The 20,867-nt window shown below is 45.0% G+C and overlaps 2 protein-coding genes across 8 annotated transcripts in view; both read right to left on the bottom strand.

Annotated features, from left to right (window-relative positions):
- IL17RE (interleukin 17 receptor E) overlaps positions 1-20,867 on the bottom strand; it is a 46,773-nt gene that overhangs the window by 3,519 nt on the left and 22,387 nt on the right. For 2 of the 7 annotated variants that reach the window (XM_045493716.1, XM_045493715.1), the window contains 12 exons: positions 6,968-7,139; positions 6,609-6,624; positions 5,914-6,036; positions 5,183-5,280; positions 4,776-4,959; positions 4,542-4,681; positions 3,607-3,675; positions 2,640-2,706; positions 1,244-1,419; positions 1,111-1,158; positions 983-1,028; positions 664-812 (listed from right to left, as the gene is read on the bottom strand). In XM_045493716.1, the coding sequence (XP_045349672.1) occupies positions 664-812; positions 983-1,028; positions 1,111-1,158; positions 1,244-1,419; positions 2,640-2,706; positions 3,607-3,675; positions 4,542-4,681; positions 4,776-4,959; positions 5,183-5,280; positions 5,914-6,036; positions 6,609-6,624; positions 6,968-7,139 (1,288 nt within the window). Of the gene's footprint in view, positions 1-663; positions 813-982; positions 1,029-1,110; positions 1,159-1,243; positions 1,420-2,639; positions 2,707-3,606; positions 3,676-4,541; positions 4,682-4,775; positions 4,960-5,182; positions 5,281-5,913; positions 6,037-6,608; positions 6,625-6,967; positions 7,140-7,372; positions 7,420-20,867 lie in introns of those variants that run through there. The other 5 variants (XM_045493718.1, XM_045493721.1, XM_045493717.1 and 2 more) reach the window with 5 other exon arrangements.
- On the bottom strand, positions 12,887-15,692 carry JAGN1 (jagunal homolog 1). Its single transcript, XM_045493752.1, has 2 exons — positions 15,452-15,692; positions 12,887-13,827 (listed from the first exon to the last, which is right to left on the bottom strand). Exons 1-2 carry the CDS (start codon positions 15,538-15,540, stop codon positions 13,365-13,367), a joined length of 552 nt encoding a protein of 183 aa, XP_045349708.1. The 5' UTR covers positions 15,541-15,692; the 3' UTR covers positions 12,887-13,364.

The raw sequence follows: 20,867 nt of genomic DNA, 5'->3' as shown, positions 1-20,867 counted from the left end.
GTTAAATCTTAAACATTTGCTACCATCTGTCTGTCTGGGAGCCCTCATAGAATACAAAACAAGTAACCAAGCTGCAAGTGAGCATTTAAGAAAGAATTGGAAAAAGCTGACCATGCTTAGTCAGATTGGTGCTATGGTTTGGGGGATATATTTTATTATGGTTTTTATTTTAGATCCTCAGAAGAAAGTCTGCTAGTCAAACTGTTCTCAGTTCACATAATAGAGTTAAATCTGTCAGTAGTTTACAGTATTCTGCAAAAAGGACTTTAGCTTCCAGGGACTCTGTCTCCCAAGACAGTCAGGGAACTTCTGCCAAGTGCCTTGTGGAGGCAAGCAGGAACACAGGGGAAGAGGACAGGGGTTTCCAGAGAGGGCATTGGTATAAAATGTGGCAGCAGATTGACCGGGTCAGAAGACAGCTGGATGTAAGAGGGTCAGCCTCTTGCCTCTGTTTATTCCCTGGAAGTTCAGAAACTAAATGGATTAGGCACTGCCCCATTAAAGACCCTGCTGACTGGCAGAGAAACCAGCCAACAAAGGCTGATCAAGTAAACAAATAATCACATGATGTAAGTCAGAGATTTGCTTGCCTCCACCTGCTGTGCTCCTAGCAACACGACCTTGGGTGGGGGTGGGGGACAAACCCTGGCTACTAGGCCATACCTGGCTAATGCTATACACAGGGGGCACCAAGCTGTCCTGCCCCAAGCCTGGATGGCTCCAGGCAGCACTGAAGGTGGCGTGCATCCTCGAGGAGAAGTGAAGGACCAGCTGCTGGGCCTGGGTATCCATGCTCACATTCCAGGATGGGGCTGCCAGGGTGGGAAAGAGCATAATACAAGACATTCTGTTTGTAGGAAGTGGTAGGAGCTGGGTTGTGGTTGATAGAGAAGTCAGGGCAGGGCTAGAGTCTGGCTTGGTCACAGTTGGGTAAGGGTTAAGCGGTGGAAGGGGGTCCCAAAAGGGTCATTTATTGGCTCACCAGTCCCGCGGGGGCATTCAACGTGGCTGCTATTTCCAAAAGAGAACTGAGAAATCCAAGAATGGCAAGTCAGCAAGCTCTAGGCACCACCCATACCCTTCCCCATCCCCTGTCACCCATGCTTGTACCTTGAAGCAGAGCTGGGGGTGCAAGTCTACTCCCTCCAAAACATACCACTGTGGTAGGAGAAGGGAGTTAGTCAGGGAGCAGAGCCCTGGGCCCCAGCCCTGCCCACTCTAGTCCTGGGCAGGCCTGTCTCACCCCCTGTGACTCTTGAGCCGTGGCATTGGGGAGGTCTTCACAGAGGGTGTGCCAGCCCTGCCTCTGGCAGAGGGAGGCCTCCAGCTTCAGTGGGCAGCGGAGTGTTAGAGCCATGACCATCTGACTGTGCTGGCTGTAGTCAGTAAAGTGCACTGACTTCCAGAAGTCCGAGCCATCTGGGTAGGCGGCAGGCAGGGGCAGAGAGTGAGGCCTGGGGTAGCCTAGGCCCTGCTTCAGCCTCAGCCTCGCTTTGCACCCCAATCCCCAGGGCAGCAGGGGATGACTTTTTGAAGACAGCCAGCAGAGTTGCTGGAATGTCTAGGTACCCAATAAATGAGCACGCCTTCTCCAGACCTTTTATGACCTTTTCTACTTAAACTGTCTCCTCTCCTTCCTGTGCCTCCATTCTGGCCAGCTCCCTGCTGCTACCCAAACTCAAAATCCATATATTTTTGCTTAAGTTCCTCTTAGAACGAGGAATGTTCCCCTCCCTATTCTCCTTTTGAAATCCTGCCCACAGATTTCCTTTTGACATCCTGCCCATGGGGATCCTGCTTGGGTGAGCATCAGTTGGTTGAGCATCCAACTTTGGCTCAGTTGTGGTCTCATGGTTTGTGAGTTCAAGCCCTACATTCAGCTCTCTGCTGTCAGCATGGAGACTGCTTCGAATCCTCTGTCTCCCTCTCTCTTTGCACCTCCCCCACTTGTTCTCTCTTTCTCTATTAAAAATAAATAAACATTAAAAAAAATAAAATCCTTCCCATTTTCTGAGCCCACCTCAGGTGTCATCTTCTATAAGAGACCTTCTCTGCTCAGACAGCCTGCATGGGATTCTCCCTTTCCTGAGTTCATGATCTACAGCCTAATCCTTAATTATAACAATGGCTTGGACTGTAGGCTGCTTTGTGCTTCTCATTTATTATGTTTCAGGGTCCTGTCTCTTTAATTTGGGGATAATAACATATATACAGCATTTCAGACATCACCAACCACTTTCACATAAATATTGAATTCAAGATCCATTTCCTCAACAGTTGGAAAGTAAGGCAGGGAAGGTATCACTACTTTACTGACGAAGAAACTGAGACTCAGAGAATAAGTGGGATGTGACCCCAAGATTTCTGGTCCATCCTCTTAGGACACCATCTGCTGGGTCTCATATTTCTGAACCTCTCACAGTGCCTAGTACAATGTTCAATACTGATATATTGGCAGGCTGATTGGTAGATGTGATAGCCCTTTTCCCCCACCAACTCCATGGAAAGTGCCTGCATGGCTTCTGGGGCTTCCTCCACAGCATAGGTACAAAGTGTGTGTGTGTGTGTGTGTGTGTGTGTGTGTAAGAGAGAGAGAGGGGGGCTGTGAATACACAAGAGTGCATATGTACAGCACTTACAGGCTTCAGGCCAGGTCTGGAAGGGGCATTTTTTGCACCTCACAGTGTCCTCTTGCAGGTAGGATGCCTGCGGGGACAGGGGAGAGCAGTCAGGGAAGGTCATAGGAATGGCTTTTCCTGTATCACTCATATCTGAAACTCATTCTGGCTTGACCCTTCTCTGATGCAAGCTGCCTGAGCTGGCAGAGCATGGATGAGGGGAAGCAGGGAAGCGTATGGGCAAGGGTAAGTGGTGTGTGACCAGAGTACAGGAGCAAGACCAGTAAGTATGGGGCTGGGGTTGAGTCCTCTTCTCCCTGAGGAGCAGAACCTATCCTCCCCAGAAAGAGGAGAGGTCCATGTTCCTCCACTTTTGGCTTCCCTGGCTTCTGCCCTCAGTGATTCCCAAGGTGTCCGGTGCGCTGTGTGGACCCCTTCCCCTGGACTGCCCAAACACCCTGGCTGTTGCTTTCTGCCTCAGGTATCTGCCTGAACCTTCCCTTTTGTCTCCTCCTGGTTAACAAGGTCTCCTGAGTTTTCTGTTTAGTTCAAATAAGTCTTAACGCCAGGCACCTCAGCTTCATAAGGATTGGAGAGCTGCTATGGAGAGCTTATGGGGACAAGACTTTTGGAGCCACATGAAACTTTGCAGTGGCCACATGTGCCTCCACTGTGACTCTTCAGAACACACGGCGAAGGCAACTGTGTATTCTGTCTCTGTGGGATGAGGCCAGTCTGAACCAGGGAAAGCTGGGTTTGGGTAGGACTAAGTTGGAATCACCCCCCAAAATGTCCCATGTTCAGCAGGACACTTCCATCTCTGACCCAGTGTGTGGCTCACAGTCAAGTTGGTAGCAGTCTTCCCAAGCATCTCATCAATACCCAGTCTTTTTAAGGCCTGACTTACTGGAGATATGCTTGACCAACTGTGCCTCTAGGAGTCCTAGGATTGGAGCCATGGACAACCCATACATTTTCCTCTGCTCACCTCTATGCACAGACACGGCAGAAAGAATTCATAAGGCAGGTCTACAGCATGGCCCCCAGACACAATTTTCTGTTGACAAAGCAGCAAAAGGAGTGAAGAAGTGCCTGCCGAAAGAGTTTAGGCACCCTGGACAAGGGCAGCAGGAAGCTGGGACCTTGGCCAACACCCCCCATTTTTCCTCTTATAGGAGAGTTATTTCTTTCACCAAGAAACTTCCTCCCAGGGAGGAGGGAGGTCCCTGCTCTGTAGTCTATTTGCTCTGGGTATCTCAATATATGGAGTGGGGAAAGGGAGGAAATAGGGAAAGGATTATACGTTTCTAGAGACCCTACTCTATGCCAGGTAGGTGCTAGAAGCATTAACTCGATTAATTAAATGCCAGCACCTAAAATGATCTTTGTTTTTATAAATGAAGAGAGCTGAGGGAATCAGAGGTATAGCCTCATTCCCTGCAAATGATACCAAGTGCATACAAGGGCATCCACAACAACTGGAGGTTCAAGTGGGGTATCAGGGCCCAGGTTGAGTGAATGGGGAACAACTCATTCTCTGAGGCGCAGCAACAAAAGGAAGGAGATGGAAGGGTACCAAGACAGATGTGACCACTTCCTGGCAGGGGGTGGGGGGGGGGATTGAAAAGCCTTTTTAGTGCAACCTGAATCTCATTAACGGTCTTCTCACTGGGGATAAATGCCATATTCATTTCTCTGCTAGGCGTTCATGGCTGCTCCAGGTGTCTCTGTCTGCCCTTTCCCTTCTGCATTTTCTGTCTAATCCAAAGAAGGCTTAATGCTAGGCACTTCAGAAATGTAGTAAGGTCATAAACAATTACTGTCCCTCTCTGGGCCTCAGTCTCCCCATGTATACAACAGAGAGGTCCTTTTTGCTGCAGTGCTGTGTGATCTGGTTTTTCAAAGGGAGACAACACTCCAAACCTGGGCCTCGAAGGGACTGCTCAGCTCCTCGCATTCTAGTGCCCACTGGTGACAAAGACGCACGCTGACCTCGGGTCCCGGGGGAATGGTCACTCGAATAGCCCGTGCCTCAGGCAACAATTCAAAGGAGAACTCGGGCCCTGGGGAGAAGGAGAACTGGTAGTCTTGTCTCTTAGCCTTAGCGCAGTCACCATTACTTGGCTGCACCCATCTCTGGTCATACCCCATGCCTACCTCCATGCCTTTGTGAGCTGGGTCTGGGGAGACCTTCCATTGCCTTTGCATATGAAGGTTGGGTCCTTTTAGAGCGTGATCCCTTGTGAGAGATGTCTGGGAAGGGGACAGCAATGTGATGACCCTTCTCAGACAGGCAACAGCTATTCAGCAGCTTCCTCTGTAGGCAGAGAACAGCGTTGGCCTTAGGCCAGGAATCGGGCTTCTATTACTGCTTCTGGAACCTGGGGTACCACAGGCAAGTTGCTCAACCTTTAGACCTCAGTTTCCCTAACTGTGTAACAGACAGAATAGTCTACTTCATCACCATGTTCTCTATCTCTCATGTGGCTAGAGAACAAAATGAAAGGCCAGAAAGGAAAGGGCTGTGGGGTATAAGGCAGGGCTGGAACTGGCAGGGGGAGTACCTGAGCAGATGCTGGCATCTTGTGTCTCCTACAGAACCGGAACTTGTATGACTTTTTGTATTTCTGCACCAGGAAGTGGATCCAGCCCCCCTGGAGGTCTGCGCAGGAAAGGACACATTGACTATCCAGCCCTTCACTGCCCCTCCCCTACCTGGAAGTGTGGCCTGATGTTAGGCAGGAAGTCATTTGAGATCATGGAGGGTAATGATATCAAGCTTCTTTAGTCCTAAAAATTATGATATAGTCAAAAAAGGATTAATTCCTTAGGTAGAGAAAAAGCTATATATATGCAAAGCTGTCCACTGTAGCATTATTTACAGCAGTGAAAAATTAGAAACTGCCAATTGTTAAACAGTGTCTGGGCATTTAGTATGTGCCAGGCACTAAGCTAGGCAATTAAAATACAGACTTGAATTAAGAAAGATCTTACTTTGTGAATAGAAGGTAATAATAGGAAACTCACAGAACTAAAACATTTTAATGCCAAGAATTGGCACCAGTGGAAAGGAGAAACACCTTCACAAAATGATAAAAGTGAACCCATGAATATCAGTCATGCTATGCTATTTTAGGATGACCTGTCTCTGTTGAGGTTGACAACAGGACAGACATCTGTTCTAGGATGATAAGTCCCACTTTCCTCAGCCTGCCGCACCCCCGCCCCCCGCCCCCCGCCAATGCTCCCAATTCCCATCTCCACTGAGAAGGGCCCAAAGGGCTATTTCTCATACCTGAAGGATTTGACATCAGATGCAGGTGCAAATAGCAGGCGGGGAGCCAGAACTGAGCACACCAGGACTTTAGAGACACAGGAAGGGCCAACTGGGTATGGCAAGGAATATGAGCAGACCCTCCTGGGAAGGATGATAAGAAAATCAAATGATAGGGTCCAAGAAGGTCCCTCTTGCCCCAGACAAGTTGCACTTGAGACTGAGATGTGTGGCTTTGAGCAAGTGACGGATCTCTCTAAGCCTCAGCTTCCTCATTCATAAAGTAGGACTGTTGTCAAGATCAAGTAAGATAATATGTGGGAAAATGATTTGTAAACCAGAATGTACCATAAGATATGAAGGAGTGTTGTATCTCCGACAGGAATGAGGGATCAGTTAAGGGAGAGAGATTATCCTCTGTCTCTCATTTAATCCTCCCCTTAGCCCAGGGGCAACAGTTTTCATGGTACCATCATTTCTACCGCACTGCTCTACCCCTCAGAAATGGAGAGTCAGAGGGACTAAGGGCACTGCTTGCAGCCACATGTGGAGTATGTGGTGGAACTGCAATGCAAATCCAGGCTTGTCTTGATTCTAAACCCCGTGATTTTTCCTTGTTATGCTACTTCCCAATTTGGGAACAAAAATGACTAGCTCATTAGGGATCTGGAACAAAAGGGACAAAGAAGAGAATCAGGGCAGGGAATGAGACTCACCAGTGAGTGCGTCTTCCTGAAGGCACAGGGCCCAGTAAGGGTAAGAAAAGAGGGAAGAATTATTAGTAGAGATTCCCATGGGGGGCATTCTCCCTGGGGTCTTTGGTTCAAATCACCTAATTCTAAGGTCCATAAGCTAATAGCCCATCCACTCTAGCTCTTTTCTTTCTAGCTCAACCCTGCCCAGGCCCTCAGCACACCAGAACCTTGGCTACCCCTTTGAGACCATATAAACGACACACTGGGGCTGTCACCAGGGCACAGGGATTTGGGAGGCAGAAGATGACAGGCCGAAGAGTGGGGACCTTTACCAGCCTGTGGCAGGCAGCTGTCCCCACTGGGCAGTGGGGGTATCTTACCATGTGGGAGGCCAGCAGACAGTGGGTGCTCCAGTGCAGAAGATAGGGGCAGCCAATCCCAGAGGAGGCAGAGAGGCCAATGAGCAGCAGGAGAGGCAGGAGCAGGGCTGCCAGTCTGGGGCTCCCCATGGACTTCCGTGGGGTCAGAGCCCCCAGAACATGGCTGCACAGCCTGAAGGATGGCAGGGACTTGCTGTTCAGTAGCAGAGAGTTCAGGGAGCAGGAGCCCTCGCCTCAGCCTGCCAATGCCCCGCCCTGCCCCAAAGCTCCTCCTCGATCCTAGATCCTAACCAGCCAGCCAGGCCACATTCCTTCCCCTAGCGGAGGGCCGGAGGGACGCTTGCTCGCGCCACCTCCCCCCCCCCCCCCCCCCCCGCCCCCTGCCCCAAATCCTACTGCCCCCACCTGGAGGGCAAGGGGCTCCTGCTCTGGCAGAGAAATAACAGGAAAGAGGCCAGCACAGGGTTAGGAGGATGGAGGGCTGTACCTATTTCTTAACCCCTCCTACTGCCGCAACACCCGCCCACTACCGCTCTTGGACTTGGGAGCTTCCTTGGAGACATGCTACATCCCCTCACTTAGAGAATTAATAGAGCTATTAAGCACTGTTCTGCAATGGGGCCTGGAGACAATGGTGACCAAGGCACCACTTAGAGTTGAACAGAACAACAAAAAGTCATTACAGGATGCATATAAATCGCACATGCTCCCATACTCCTCCTGCTCCCTACCTGGGTGACCCTCAGGACTATAGACTAGCTTCCTCTCTCCACCCAGCTCTTCTGGGCAAAGGGCTCCAAGCCAAAGGGACCTCCAGCTTCAAGGATCCTCTAATCAGTACTGTCTGTTCAGGAAGCCCCAGAACTCATAGCTGAGCCCTGGAGCTGAGGGAGCAGGCCCCACGCACTGACCTGGTTTTCTGTGGTTTCTGATGCTGACGAGGCTCCAGGCTTTGTGGGGACCCTCCCTATCATCCCACAGCTTCCTCCTGCTCATGGAGCATTTGAACTGCTTTAGTCCTCATTTTGGTGACACACATAGAAAGCAAGTTTGGGGCACACCTACAGGGTTAAGTCATCTTGAGATTGTAGCCTGACTATAACCTTCTTTAGGCCAATTCTAAGTCTTCAGGTCCACAGTCTGAAGACCCATTGTACTCATTATCCTAAAAATACCCTCTAACTTTTGAGTTCCTCAGAAGATAAGGACCCTTTCCTATTAGTTAAGTTCTCCAATGCACAGCAGTGGATGTCAAGAAATACGTGCTTTGGGCGTTCCTGGGTAGCTCAGTCAGTTGACTCTTGATTTTGGCTCAGGTCATAGTCTCACCTTTGTGAGTTCCAGCCCTGTGTCCACAGCCCTGTGTTCCAGCCCACTTTGAGTGCAGAGCCTGCTTGGGATTCTCTCTTTCCCTTTCTCTCTGTCCCTCCCCTGTTTTGTTTTTTTTTTTTCTCTCTCAAAAATGAATAAACTTAAAAAAAAAGAGAAATAGGTGTTTTGTAGTTGAATAAATATAAATGATACATTTAAGTAGCAATTTATCTGCTTCACATTTCACAAGCACTTTCATATTTGATCCTCCTAATCACTTCATGAGAGAGGTAAGTGAGAATTATTCTTTTCATTTCATAAAAAGAGAACACTTCAGGGGCACCTGGGTGGCTCAGTCGGTTAAGCACCCGACTTCAGCTCAGGTCATGATCTTGCAGTTTGTGGGTTCAAGCCCTGCGTCGGGCTCTGTGCTGACAGCTCAGCGCCTGGAGCCTGTTTCTGATTCTGTGTCTCCCTCTCTCTCTGTCCCTCCCCTGGTCACACTCTGTCTCTCTCTCTCTCAAAAATAAATAAACACTAAAAAGAATTAAAAAAAAGAGAGAGAGAGAGAACACTTCATAAAAAGGAAACAGAAAGAAGAGTGATTTTGTCAAGGTCAAGGTTTCTAGCCCAGGGAGTTCCAATTCTGCCAGCCTCCCACAGTTCATCTCATTTTCTACCATCCTGTAGTCTTTCTTCCCACTGCCTCATCTCCCTCTGCTCCTGGGAACCTAAAAGAGTTTGCATGGCAAGGATCTGTTTTTTGGCCTTGGAGCCCATCACTGCAAAAACAGATTAGTTAAGGGGCACCTGGGTGGCTCAGTCGGTTAAGCATCCAACTTCGGCTCAGGTCATGATCTCACAGTTCAAGAATTTGAGTCCCTTGTTGGGCTCTGTGCTGATATCTCGGAGCCTGGAGCTTGCTTCAGATTCTGTCTCCCTCTCTCTCTGCCCCTCCCCCACTTGCGCCCTCTCAAAAATAAACAACAAAATAATATTTAAACAAAAATAAATTTAAAAATCCGATTAGTTAAGATATGAAGGAAGAAAAATGTGGTCTGGCCATACTAAGGATAGGTTAAGTAATTTTCCCCCTCAATTTTTACCGAAACCAAAGTGGTTTAGATCTACATAACTAATGCAATTTCCAATGCTAAGGGCATAAAGTAGGAGACTTGGTTCTATTCTAGAATACTTTTCTTTCTTAACCTCTTATATCTTCTGCTCTGTCACAGTGAAAATATTTCCTTAATTTCTCCCTGACCCTGGCTGAAGTATGGTAGGAGAAGCAGAAAAGAAACAAAAGGACCCACATTCACACATACAAAGGAAAAAAAGAATAGAAAGGGAAGAACACGAGCACCTAGAAAAGGAAAAAGAATAAAGATGAGTAAGAAAGATAGAAAAGAAGGTGTGTTTTATTTATTGTCTGCTAGTTTGCCTATTGACTGAAGAGTCTGTTCCAAAAATGATTTAAAGTAAAAAGCACAGAAGGTGAGTTCCAACACATCCTGGGAAAGAGTAGGGAATCAGTTCAAGATTTGCTAAACTCTTACTATCAGGCTCTGGGCCGTATCTCATTTTATGAGTACTACAAGCCTTGAGGTCAGTCTTATTAAACCATTTTACCGACTGGAAAACACTAGGAAGATTACGTAATTTGCCCAAATACAAAAATGGAGAGCTGGGACTCACCACCCTATCTTTCTGGCTCTTTCTGCCAGAACACACTGCTTGGGGAGATCTGTGGGAAGTCAGAGGGTTTCTGGGCCCTACGGTCCATGGAAATACTAGATTTAGCAATGTGATGTAGTTAGTAGGGTTAACAATGTGAAGGAAGGATTTGGAAAGAACAGGTCTTATGACAGTGAATTAGTGGTCAGACTTCCAGATGAGCAGAGATTGTTTGGCAAGTGTCAACACAGGAGTAACTGGCTGGAAATAAGAGGTAGCCAACTAGAGTTAAAAGCCAACTGTAGCACAGAGGCCCTGTCCTCTTGCAAGATGGCTGAGCCTGCCTCATCTGTGGTTTGTGTCTGAAGGAGCGGACCCCAGACTTCATGCTCTAATAACCTTTACTTGGGGACCAAGCCAGCAGCTGAGGAAGTCTTGGCAGGCCCATGAACATGCTCAGAGACAGAGTACACTATGGGGGCCGTGGACAGCTGTTTTTCTTGAGCCTTACTCTTATATGGACTCTGGTCAGACCATGCAGCAGCACCTCCAGGCTCTTTCTGTAATGGCTGATTCTTAAAGTCTGTTGGGGCAACTGTGCCTACTACTGTTAGGACACCTTGGACAAGAGGGGCCAACCCATTAGACAAATGTAAACCAAGAGTGGACAAGTGTCCCTTCCTCATTTCCGCTGTTCCAGAAGGGATCAACCTCTAGAATTCCAAGGCAAGAAATTATGCCTAACAGAGGAGGTAGGGACCCCCAGTGTGAGAAAGGGAAGTTAACAATGCTCTTCAAGGAAAGGGATCTGGATATTTATTAAGCACCTGCTATGTATTTTATTTAATCCTCACAATCCCGGTAGCTACTATGATTCCCACGTGTCAGATCAAAATCAGAGAGTCAAGTATCTTGCTCAAGGCAAAAGGTAGAATTCCAACCTAAGTCAATCTAATATCAGAAACTGTTCACTCCACTACACCACACTGACTTTCTCATGGACCAGATGCTCTCTAAGGATCCCTCCAACGCCTATATTCTAGATGTGCAAACATTAGGGAATTACCATTCCTTACATTTATATACTGTTACATAGTTCACAAAACATCTTCATAATACTTCATTTGTCTTCAAAACAATCCTGTGAAATATGCAGTGTTGATCCTAGCCATAGGACTAGGTGTGCTGGTACTTGAACCCATCTTTCACCATCCAATATAGTGTTCTTCCCATTAACTCAAGATCTCTTTCAAAGGAGATCTTGTTTGCTTTGGGGAATGCTACAACCTTGAGGCAGGAAAAAAAAATGACTGGAAAAGCAGATTCCCAATAACCCAACAAGCAGAAAACAAAAATAAACCAAATGGCTTTTTCCCCCATTCACAGCCATTTCCATAATAGGTCTTCAAAAGCACTCTAAGACTACAAAATATCATTCCAATAATCAGAGAAAATTTTAACATTATTTATTTTTGAAAGTTTTCACTTAAAATTTTTATTTGCATCCCAATTCTTTGAAAATAAGCAATTTGTGCCTGATGCACATAATTCCATTACCCACACATTTCCATCTGCTTTCCTTCACTCTCCAAATTCTACTCCTGCCACAGTCTAATTTTTTCCTCTATGCAATACATCCTGACTTCACTCTACAGTAGGTCAAGTTACTTCATTCAACAGAGTACACACTATATGTCAGGTACTGAGCAAGGGGTGAGGAAAAGACATGTAAACAAGTAATTCTGTCAATAAGAGGTAAAATAAAAATGCCATGTGGATTCAAAGAAAGAACTCTACTCCTCAAATTGAAGCAACCACAAGGCTCCAGAATTACCATATAAACTGAATCTTGAAGGATAGGCAATAAAGGCATATGAAGGTATAAAGGGGACATATTTAAGCAAACTGGGAAAACATGAAAGCAATATGAGGACTCATGAGGTTGTACTGACCGAGAAAGACTACGTGAGAGTATTGGGAGATAATGCAAGACTGGTACACTGGAATCACATCTTGGGAATGTCAAGAGATGGAAGTATTTTGATTGTTCAAAAAATAATGGCACATTGTAGACTTGATGATGATCTAGAGCTGTGCTCTTGGTGTACTCGCTTGCACCACAGGGATGCAGGAAGAGGTGTGGGTATGAGGTGGAAGACAAGGAGCTAAGTTTGGTACACACTGAGTTTGAGACGACAATCAGAACATGTAGAGAAAAAGCTTTTGCAGAAGTACTACCAGTATCTAAGAGTGAGAGAGTGTATACCTAATATTTATGGAATAAAAGAATGAGTTAAAAAGATGACTAGAACTCTGGAGAGGGCAGAGATCTGCCATTAGAGACCTGAACATCATCCAGAGATGATAATAAAGTCAAGTGGACAAGAACAAAGGGACACGCATCTTTCCTGCAATAAATATTTACTGTATGTCAGACTTTTAGGTGTGAAAAGAGCCTTTAGTTCACAGGTCTCTTTCCCATTTCCATTTTTAACTAATCTGTTCCATGCCATCAGATCCCGTGCTCATTAGTTGTTTCACATGTATATCATGCTTCACCCAGATTGCAAGCTCCCTTACATGCAGGGATACTTTAAAAATCTTTTGGATGCCATAATATATTATTAGACACATAACTGACGATCTGTTAACAGTGAATGATACACATGAATATCCAACCAAAAGAACCCATAACCCAAGCAGGATAAATGAGACTGGACCATTTTACAGGTGGAGAGATTAAATGTACGGCCCATGGTAGTTTCTGGTAATCAGTTGCAGGGCTGCTACTATGACTTATGTTCCCTATGCCCACTTCACTTCTCTATGGCTACTTCCAGGTTTCTCAGGAAACTACCTACCTCCTAGGGCCTAAGGCCACTCAAGCAACATACCTTTCACACTCTGTCAAATCCCAACACAAGGCACAGGGTGGACAAGGCAGTTCTAACTTTATTGAAGTTCTTTTCATTAAAATGCCACAGCCTGCAGGGGGAGCCTCGCAAATGATTCCTGCCCCACAATCTATAGATTGAAGTAGAATTTGATTTATTCCCTATCTCCTTCAGTCTTGGTGGCTAAGGGGTAATTGATGAAAGCGGAGAGAATGACCAAGAGGCAAGGATGAGGCTCGGTCTTAAAGAAAACCCCAGAAGGGCTTCAACTTCAACAAGTTTGTTCTACAGTTGTTGATCACCCAGTTCCAGCCAACCAGGAATAAGTTAAATATAGTTTTGCCACTTTAGCTGATGGCAACAGGAGGGGCTTTCCAGAACGTGGACTGCGTTTGCACTAGCTGCCAACATCACGGCTGCCAAAATCACCAAAGATTTCAGAGCAGCTCCTCTACTTCTCACTCCACTCAATGGGAGGCCCAAGCTTCTACCCCACAGAGCAGTCCATCAGGCAGGCTTCATTTACGCTTCTTCTCCTGTGTGCTGGTGAACCAAGAGTCTAGGAGCTTCTTGCTGTAGTATAACTGCCAGGCATGCACTTGGACTGCCAGCACCAACACCAGGTACATGACAGAGACGGCAGAAAAACCAAAGAGGAAGCGGTAAGCCTTTCCATGGCGGTAGAGCTGCTGTGCAGCAGGGAACATCTCCATGCTGCCATAAATGAGAGGAGCTATGGAGAAGAGCCCCATGCTGATCATGGAGAGCACCAGGTAGCTAATGTTGTTTCGAGGGAAGGAGAAGAGGCCCAAGAGAGAGGGCACAATGCTCAGCAAATACGGATATTCCCACTGATAGGGCATGGCCACCTGGTCATGCGACAATAGCCTCAGGTGTCCCACACTCATCTTGGCAACCAGCAGCAGCCATATGACCAGATGCACGTAGATCAGCTTCTTGATTTCATACTTGAGGGTCACACTGTGGGGTAGAGCAGAGGAAGAAGCACCTTTCATTCAAAATTTTCTGACCACCAACTATATGCCAGGCAACTATAACAGAACACTGGGATACAAACATGAATAAGATACAGCCCCTGCCTGGAGGCTTGGGGAACAGGAACAAAAGAAAAAATAATAGGAAAATGAAGTGGAAGAGGTCTAGTAAATATATATTGCAAGATATATGAGATCACAGGAAGGAGTAATCAGCTCAGCTTAGGATGGGATGTCTGAGAAGGGGCGCTGGAGGAGAGTGATATTTGAGCTCTGAAGGGTGGGTGGAGCTGTACATACCATTAAGAGGTAATAACATGCAGGCAAAAAGACATTAGCACTGTGTTCCAGGAAAGCAGGTGGTGCAGCAGGAATACTTTGCAGTGGGAAGGGGAGTAGCAGGATATGAAGTTGCAAAGACTATGAGTCACATAAAAGGCAAAAGAGTAACTCAGAGCTGTGTATTTAGAGAGATGATTTTGACTGCACCACAGGAATATAGCCTAGAAGAAGGAGATACTGGCAGTGAGGAAATCAACTCAGGCTGCTCATTATTTCCCCAGCTAGAGTAGATTTTATATCCAAAGGAAGCACACATATTTCTCTTATTCTTCTAATTCTCTCAAGTCCTAAATGTGTCCTCTTCACACCCCTGAGGGCAGTTTCTGCTCTGAACAGTCATCAAAACACTGGTTCGGGTTGTGATATCTCTTGGGCAGGGTCCAAGGATTAACAATGAAAGTAAAGTCCAAAAAGCTTGTCATTCTTCAAAACTCTGGAAGGATGTGAAAAACATTCTGGGAGAGTTTGATGGACTTAAGGAAAGAAAATCAATTTTTCCAGGTTTTTATTTTAAAAGTATTCATTATAGAAAATGATAGAAAATGTGGAAAGGTAGGGGTAAAAAATCAGTCACCTGTAGACTTCGTGCTCCATGAAGGCAGGGACCAATTTTGTCTTTTTTAAAAGAAACTTTTTTATTGAAGGTATAACATGCATACAAAGACCATATCTGTTTTTGCTTATTACTGTATCCTCAGTGCCTAGCACAATGCCTGATGGGTAGAAACTCAATAAAGATTTGTTGAATAAACGAATGTAGAAATACCCCTTACAGGGGAATGTTCATAAAATTCATTCTAGGCAAGTAAAGGGTGGACTCTATGGTCCACATTCCCCAAAACGGCCAGAAAAAGAACAGCTACCATGTATTGGACAGACTCTCTACACGAATTACTAGCTCACTAAATTCTTCACCAAAACCTAAATAGATTACTTTTCCCTTCACAGATAAGGAAACTGAAGTTCAATTAAAAATTGGGTTTCCGAGGTCACAGGAGCCAGCGTCGGAAGACTCAGGAGCCTAGAGGGTAGGGACTGGACCCTGCCAAGGCAAAGGGAAGATCACGGGGTGGCGTTTATGGCAGCAGTGGGGCTTCCCGAAACTGGGGACAGGCCCTAGGCCAACATGCGAGGAGGGGACTTGGCAGGTGCGCACTGGCGGGATGGGGGGTGGAAGTAAGACCCCGAGGCCGGCCGGCGTCTCTTCCCAAGCCCTACGGGTTCCGGCTGGAGAGAAGGGCTCCGTGCTTCCAACCTCACTTTCATACCTCATCTGGTAGTGCATGGCGACGCGCTCCCGGTGCTGAAAGTCGCTGCCGTCGGTACCGGCCGCTCGCGGGCCTGCCCGAGATGCCATTATCCCCGCCCCAAATCCCGGAGCCCCTTACACCGACCCCCGCCGCAACTACCGGGCCAAGAACCCTAAACACCCGGTTACCACAGCCTCCACTCGCCACCCTAACAGCCGCGCGGTTCTGTGGGGACAACTTCCGGCCTCTCTGTCTCAGGAGGACCGACTCTGTGGTCACGTCCTCGCGCACGCGCACGCTTTCTGGAGCAGGCCCGATCCTGACTCTGCCCTTTTGGAGTGCGGAAAAGCAGTTAAAGCGGCACGGAAGGCATCTTTTTGCCACTTTTTGCACCGTATCTTCTAGATTATCAAACACGTTCACCTTTTAAACTCTAATATGAGTTTAAGACAGCGCTGTCTCCACTTCACAGATGGGGAAATGATACTTTAAAAAGGTTATGAAACTGTCCCAAAAGCACACATCATTGACACATGGATTACTTAATCATTGCAAAGAGAAAATGGTAACTTTATAGTGGAAAAACCTGGGGTGTACCCTTTAACCAAGTAAAGTTAACTTGAACAGTAATAAGACAAACTGACATCCTGTTACATTGAGAACACAGCATCACTTCTGTGATCTTTCTGGCAAAAATACTTAATCTGAATCTAATCATGAAGAGATGATAGATTAAATTTAAGGATATACTATAAGATAACTAGATTGTATTTTTTAAAATGTGAAGGCTATGAAAGAAAAAGAAAATCGTGTCTTTTTTTAATGTTTATTTTGGAGAGAGCATGAGCGGGGGAGGGGCAGAGAGAGAGGGAGGATCTAAAGCAGGCTCTGTCTTGACAGCAGAGAGCCAGATGCAGGGCTCCATCTCACAAACCATGACATCATGACCTGTGCCAAAGTTGCATGCTTAACAGGCTGAGCCACCCAGATGCTCCAGAAAATTGTGTTTCTTAAATAGTAAGACTTGAAAGTTGAAACGACCACTCAATCCAAGGGCTGCAGAATGGATGAAACAGGCATGAAAACATTTATCTCCTTATACATCTCTAGCAGAGTTCTTGGATGAGCATTGTCAATGAGCAGTAACATTTAGAAAAAAATGTTTATTTTGAGAGAGAGTGAGCATGGGGGGGGGGGCGGGGAAGGAGAGAGAGAATCCCAAGCAGTCTCTCACTAACAGAACAGAGCTTGACATAGGGCTTGATCCCTATGACCTAAGCTGAAACCAAGAATCAGAAATCCAACCAACTGATCAACCCAGGCGCCCTAAGTAGTAATATTTTGAAAGGAATTTTTTTTTTCTGAGCAGTAGGTCTCAACCAGCTTAAAATATTCAGTAAAGCACATTACAAACATCCATGTTATCATCCAGGATTTGTTGTTCCATTTATAGAGCACAGTCAATAGATTCAGTATAATTTTTAAGGGTCCTGGAACTTTTGGGATGGTAAGTGAGCACTGACTTCAACTTAAAGTCACCACCTGCATTAGCCCCTAACAAGAGACGCAGCCTGTCCTTTGAAGCTTTGATGCCAGGCATTGACTTCTCTCCAGCTATAAAAGTCCTAGATGGCATCTTCTTCTAATAGAAAGCTGTTTCATCTACATTGAAAATCTGTTGCTTAGCATAACCACCTTAATTAATTATCTCAACTAGATCTTTTGGATAATTTGCTGCAGCTTCTACCTGCTGCTTTACCTTGCACTTTTATGTTAGAGATTCCTTAAGCCTCATGAACCAACCTCTGCTAGCTTCACACTTTTCTTCTGAAGCTTCCACACCTGTCTTAGCCTTCATAGAATTGAAGAGAATTAGGGCTTTGCTCTCAGTTAGGCTTTGGCTTAAGGAAATGTTGTGGCTGGTTTGATCTTTTATCTAGACTACTAAAACTTTATATCAGTAATAAGCCTGTTTCACTTTCTTATCATTCATGTGTTCACTGGAGTAGCACTTTTACTTTCCTCCAAGAACTTTTCCTTTGCATTCACAATTTGGCTGTTTGGTGCAAGAGGCCTAGCTTTCAGCTTACCTTGACTTTCAACATGCCTTCCTCACTAAGCTGAATGATTTTTCGCTTTTGATTTAAAGCAAGAGACTTGTGATTCTTCCTTTCACCTGAACACTCAGAGGCCACTGTAGGATTATTTATTGGTCTAATTTCAATCTTCCTATGTCTTAGGAAATAGGTAGGCCTGAGGAGAGGGAAGGAGATGGGGAGAGAAATGGCCAATTGGTGTAGCAGTCACAACACACACACTTGTCGGTGAAGTTCTCTTTCTTATATAGGCATGGTTCATGGTGCATCCAAGCAATTATAATAGTAACATCAAAGATCACTGATCACAGATCACCATAACAAATATAATAATAATGAAAAAGTTTGAAGTATTGTGAAAATTAACAAAATGTGACCCAGAGACATGAAGTGAACAAATGATGCTGGAAAAATGGTGCTGATAGAGTTGCTCAACACAGGGTTGCCACGAACCTTCAATTTATGAAAAATGCAATATCTGCAAAGTTCAGTAAAGTGAAGCACAATAAAGTAAAGCACAATGAGGTAAATTATGCCTGTATCTGTCCCCTCTCCCTATACTCTCTAGCATGTCTTTTCTTGCCCTATGGAAATCCTGCTGACCCTTTAGAATCTATCTCATTACTCCAGCAAAAATCACCTGCTCCCACATCAGTTCCCATGGTTCTTGCCCAGTATGTTGCAGTGTCTGTTAAGCCTGGTCTAGGACCATCTGTGATAGAATCACCTGGGATTCTTATTAAAAACATGTATTTCTGGGTCTTACCCTTACCCAAATAAATCATTCTTCAGAGTTGGGCCTGTGATTCTTTATTTTTAATGTGAAATGTTGACTAGGTAATGCATTTATGTGGTCTAGAAATCAAACAATATAAATAAATTTATGCACAATGAGCACATGAAAAGATGGTTGGCACCACTAGTCATTAGGGAAATGCATTTCCAAACCTCTATCAAATACCACTTCACACCCACTAAGATGGCTAAAAAAAGACAGACAATAGCAAGTGTTGCCATGGATGTGGAGGAACTGGAACCCTCAAATATTGCTAGTAGGAATGTAAAATGGTACAGCTACTTTGGAAAAATAGTTTGGCAGTACCTCAAAAAATTAAACATAGAGTTACTGTATGGCCCAGCAATTCCATTTCCAGATATATACCCATGAGAAGTGAGAACATACATCCACACAAAAATTTGCACACAAATTTTCATAGCAGCATTACTTAACAGTAGTCAAAAAGTGGAAACAACCCTATGTTCAACAACTGATGAATGGATAAAAATGTAGTGTGTTCATAAATGGAATATTATTTGGCAGTGAAGAAGGATACATTCTACTACATGGGTGAACCTTGAAAATATTATGCTCAGTGAAACGCTAGTCATAAAAGACCTCATATTGTATGATCCCATTTATATGAAATATCCAGAATTGGCAAAGCCATAAGACCAAAAGTAAAGTAGTGCTTAACAGAAGGAAACAGGAAGTAATTGTAATAGGTATGCAGTTTCTTTTTGAGAGTGATAAAAATATTCTAGAATCATAGGGGTGTGAGCCCTGCATTGGTTTCTCTGCTGTCAGCACAGAGCCCACATCAGATCCTCTGTTTCCCTGTCTGTCCTTCCCCTGCTCGTGTGTGCTCTGTCTCTCAAAACTTAATAAACATAAACAATATTCTAGAATTATGTAGTAATGATCATTGGACAACTTTGTGAATATACTAAAAACCTTTGAATTGTACACCTTTTTAAAAAATATTTATTTTTGAAAGAGTGCAAGTGGGGGAGGAGCGGGGGCGGGGGACAGAGGATCTGAAGCGGGCTGTGCGCTGACAGCAGCAAGCCCGCTGTGGGGCTTGAACTCATAAATCAGAAATCATGACCTGAGCCAAAGTTGGATGCTCCACTGACTGAGTCACGCAGGTGCCCCGAGTTGTACACGTTAAAAGGGAAAACTTTATGGTATGGAAATTATATCTCAATAAAGCTGTTATTTTAAAAATACAAATGTATTTTAAAATACAAAAACCTGGATGGTTTAGTTGGTTAAGCATCCGACTTTGGCTCAGGTTATGATCTCATGGTTCATGGGTTCAAGATCCACATCAGGCTCTCTGTTGTCAGCACAGAGCCTGCTTCAGATCCTCTGTCCTCCTATCTCTCTGCCCGCCCCACCCCACCCCCGCCCCACATACACACAATGGTTCTCTCTCTCTTTCTCTCAAAATAAATAAATAAACTTAAAAAGTATACAAATGGTCAGAAGGGAAGGGCAATGATTGAAAAGCATGATCATTTAGATCAGTGATTTGTGACTGCTTTTGTGCAGCAGTCTTCCTTGGAAGCCTGGGGATCCCTACTCAAAATGAAGTTAAAAAAATTTTTTTTATACATTTATTTATTTTTGAGAGACAGAGCACAAGTTGGGGGAGGGACAGAGAGAGAAGGAGGCACAGAATCCGAAGCAGGCTCCAGGCTCTGAGACATCAGCACAGAGCCCGATGCGGAGCTCGAACTCCGTGAGATAAGGACCTGAGCTGAAGTAGGACGTTTAACGTTTAACCAACTAAGCCACCCAGGCGCCCCCAAAATGAAGTTTTTAAATGCACAAAATAAAATATATAAGATTACAAAGAAAGAAAATTGTATCAAAATGAAGTTCTCCAATTTTTAAAACATGTACAGCAGTGAAAACTCCTACCCTCAACTCTGCTCCACATCTTCCCAGGTCTCAACCCAGTCCACCTGACTCTACCCAACAAAGGAAACATTTCGTGTTCATTTTAAAGTTACTGTATGTATTTCCAGAGTTTAAGCACATACAACCAAATGTAAAGTCATATTCTTATTTTACCCTTTTTAAAATACAGAGGCACTGTATTATACACACTATGAAAAACCTTGTTTTTTATTTTCACTTAATAATATATCTTGGAAGGCGCCTGGGTAGCTCAGTCAGTTAAGTGACTGACTTCGGCTCAGGTCATGATCTCGTGATTAGTGAGTTCAAGCCTCACGTCAGGTTCTGTGCTGACAGCTCAGAGCCTGGAGCCAGCTTAGATTCTGTCTCCCTCTCTTTCTGCCCCTCCCCTGCTTGCACTCTGTCTCTCTCTCTCTCTTTCAAAGATAAATAAACATTAAAAATTAAAAAAAAACAATAGATCAAATTAAAAAAAAAACAAACAATAGATCTTGGAGATTTTCCCCAGATCATTCTCACTTATTTTTTTTTTTGTAGCTTCCTAGTGTTATTCCATTATATGAATATAAGATAATTTATTCAACCTGCCTCTCTTGTAGGATTTTTGTATCATTTCCAATATTTTTCTATTACA

The sequence above is a fragment of the Leopardus geoffroyi genome, chromosome A2, assembly GCF_018350155.1.
Source record: "Leopardus geoffroyi isolate Oge1 chromosome A2, O.geoffroyi_Oge1_pat1.0, whole genome shotgun sequence".
NCBI lineage: Eukaryota > Metazoa > Chordata > Mammalia > Carnivora > Felidae > Leopardus > Leopardus geoffroyi.
This window is presented reverse-complemented; position numbering and strand designations above follow the sequence as displayed.

What these genes read in the sequence shown, in the direction of transcription:
- JAGN1 (XM_045493752.1), bottom strand. Translation starts at nt 15,540, where the DNA reads ATGGCATCTCGGGCAGGCCCGCGAGCGGCCGGTACCGACGGCAGCGAC. An exon ending in GCCATGCACTACCAGATGAG is followed by an intron (nt 13,828 to 15,451) that starts GTATGAAAGTGA and finishes TCTACCCCACAG; the next exon opens with TGTGACCCTCAAGTATGAAA.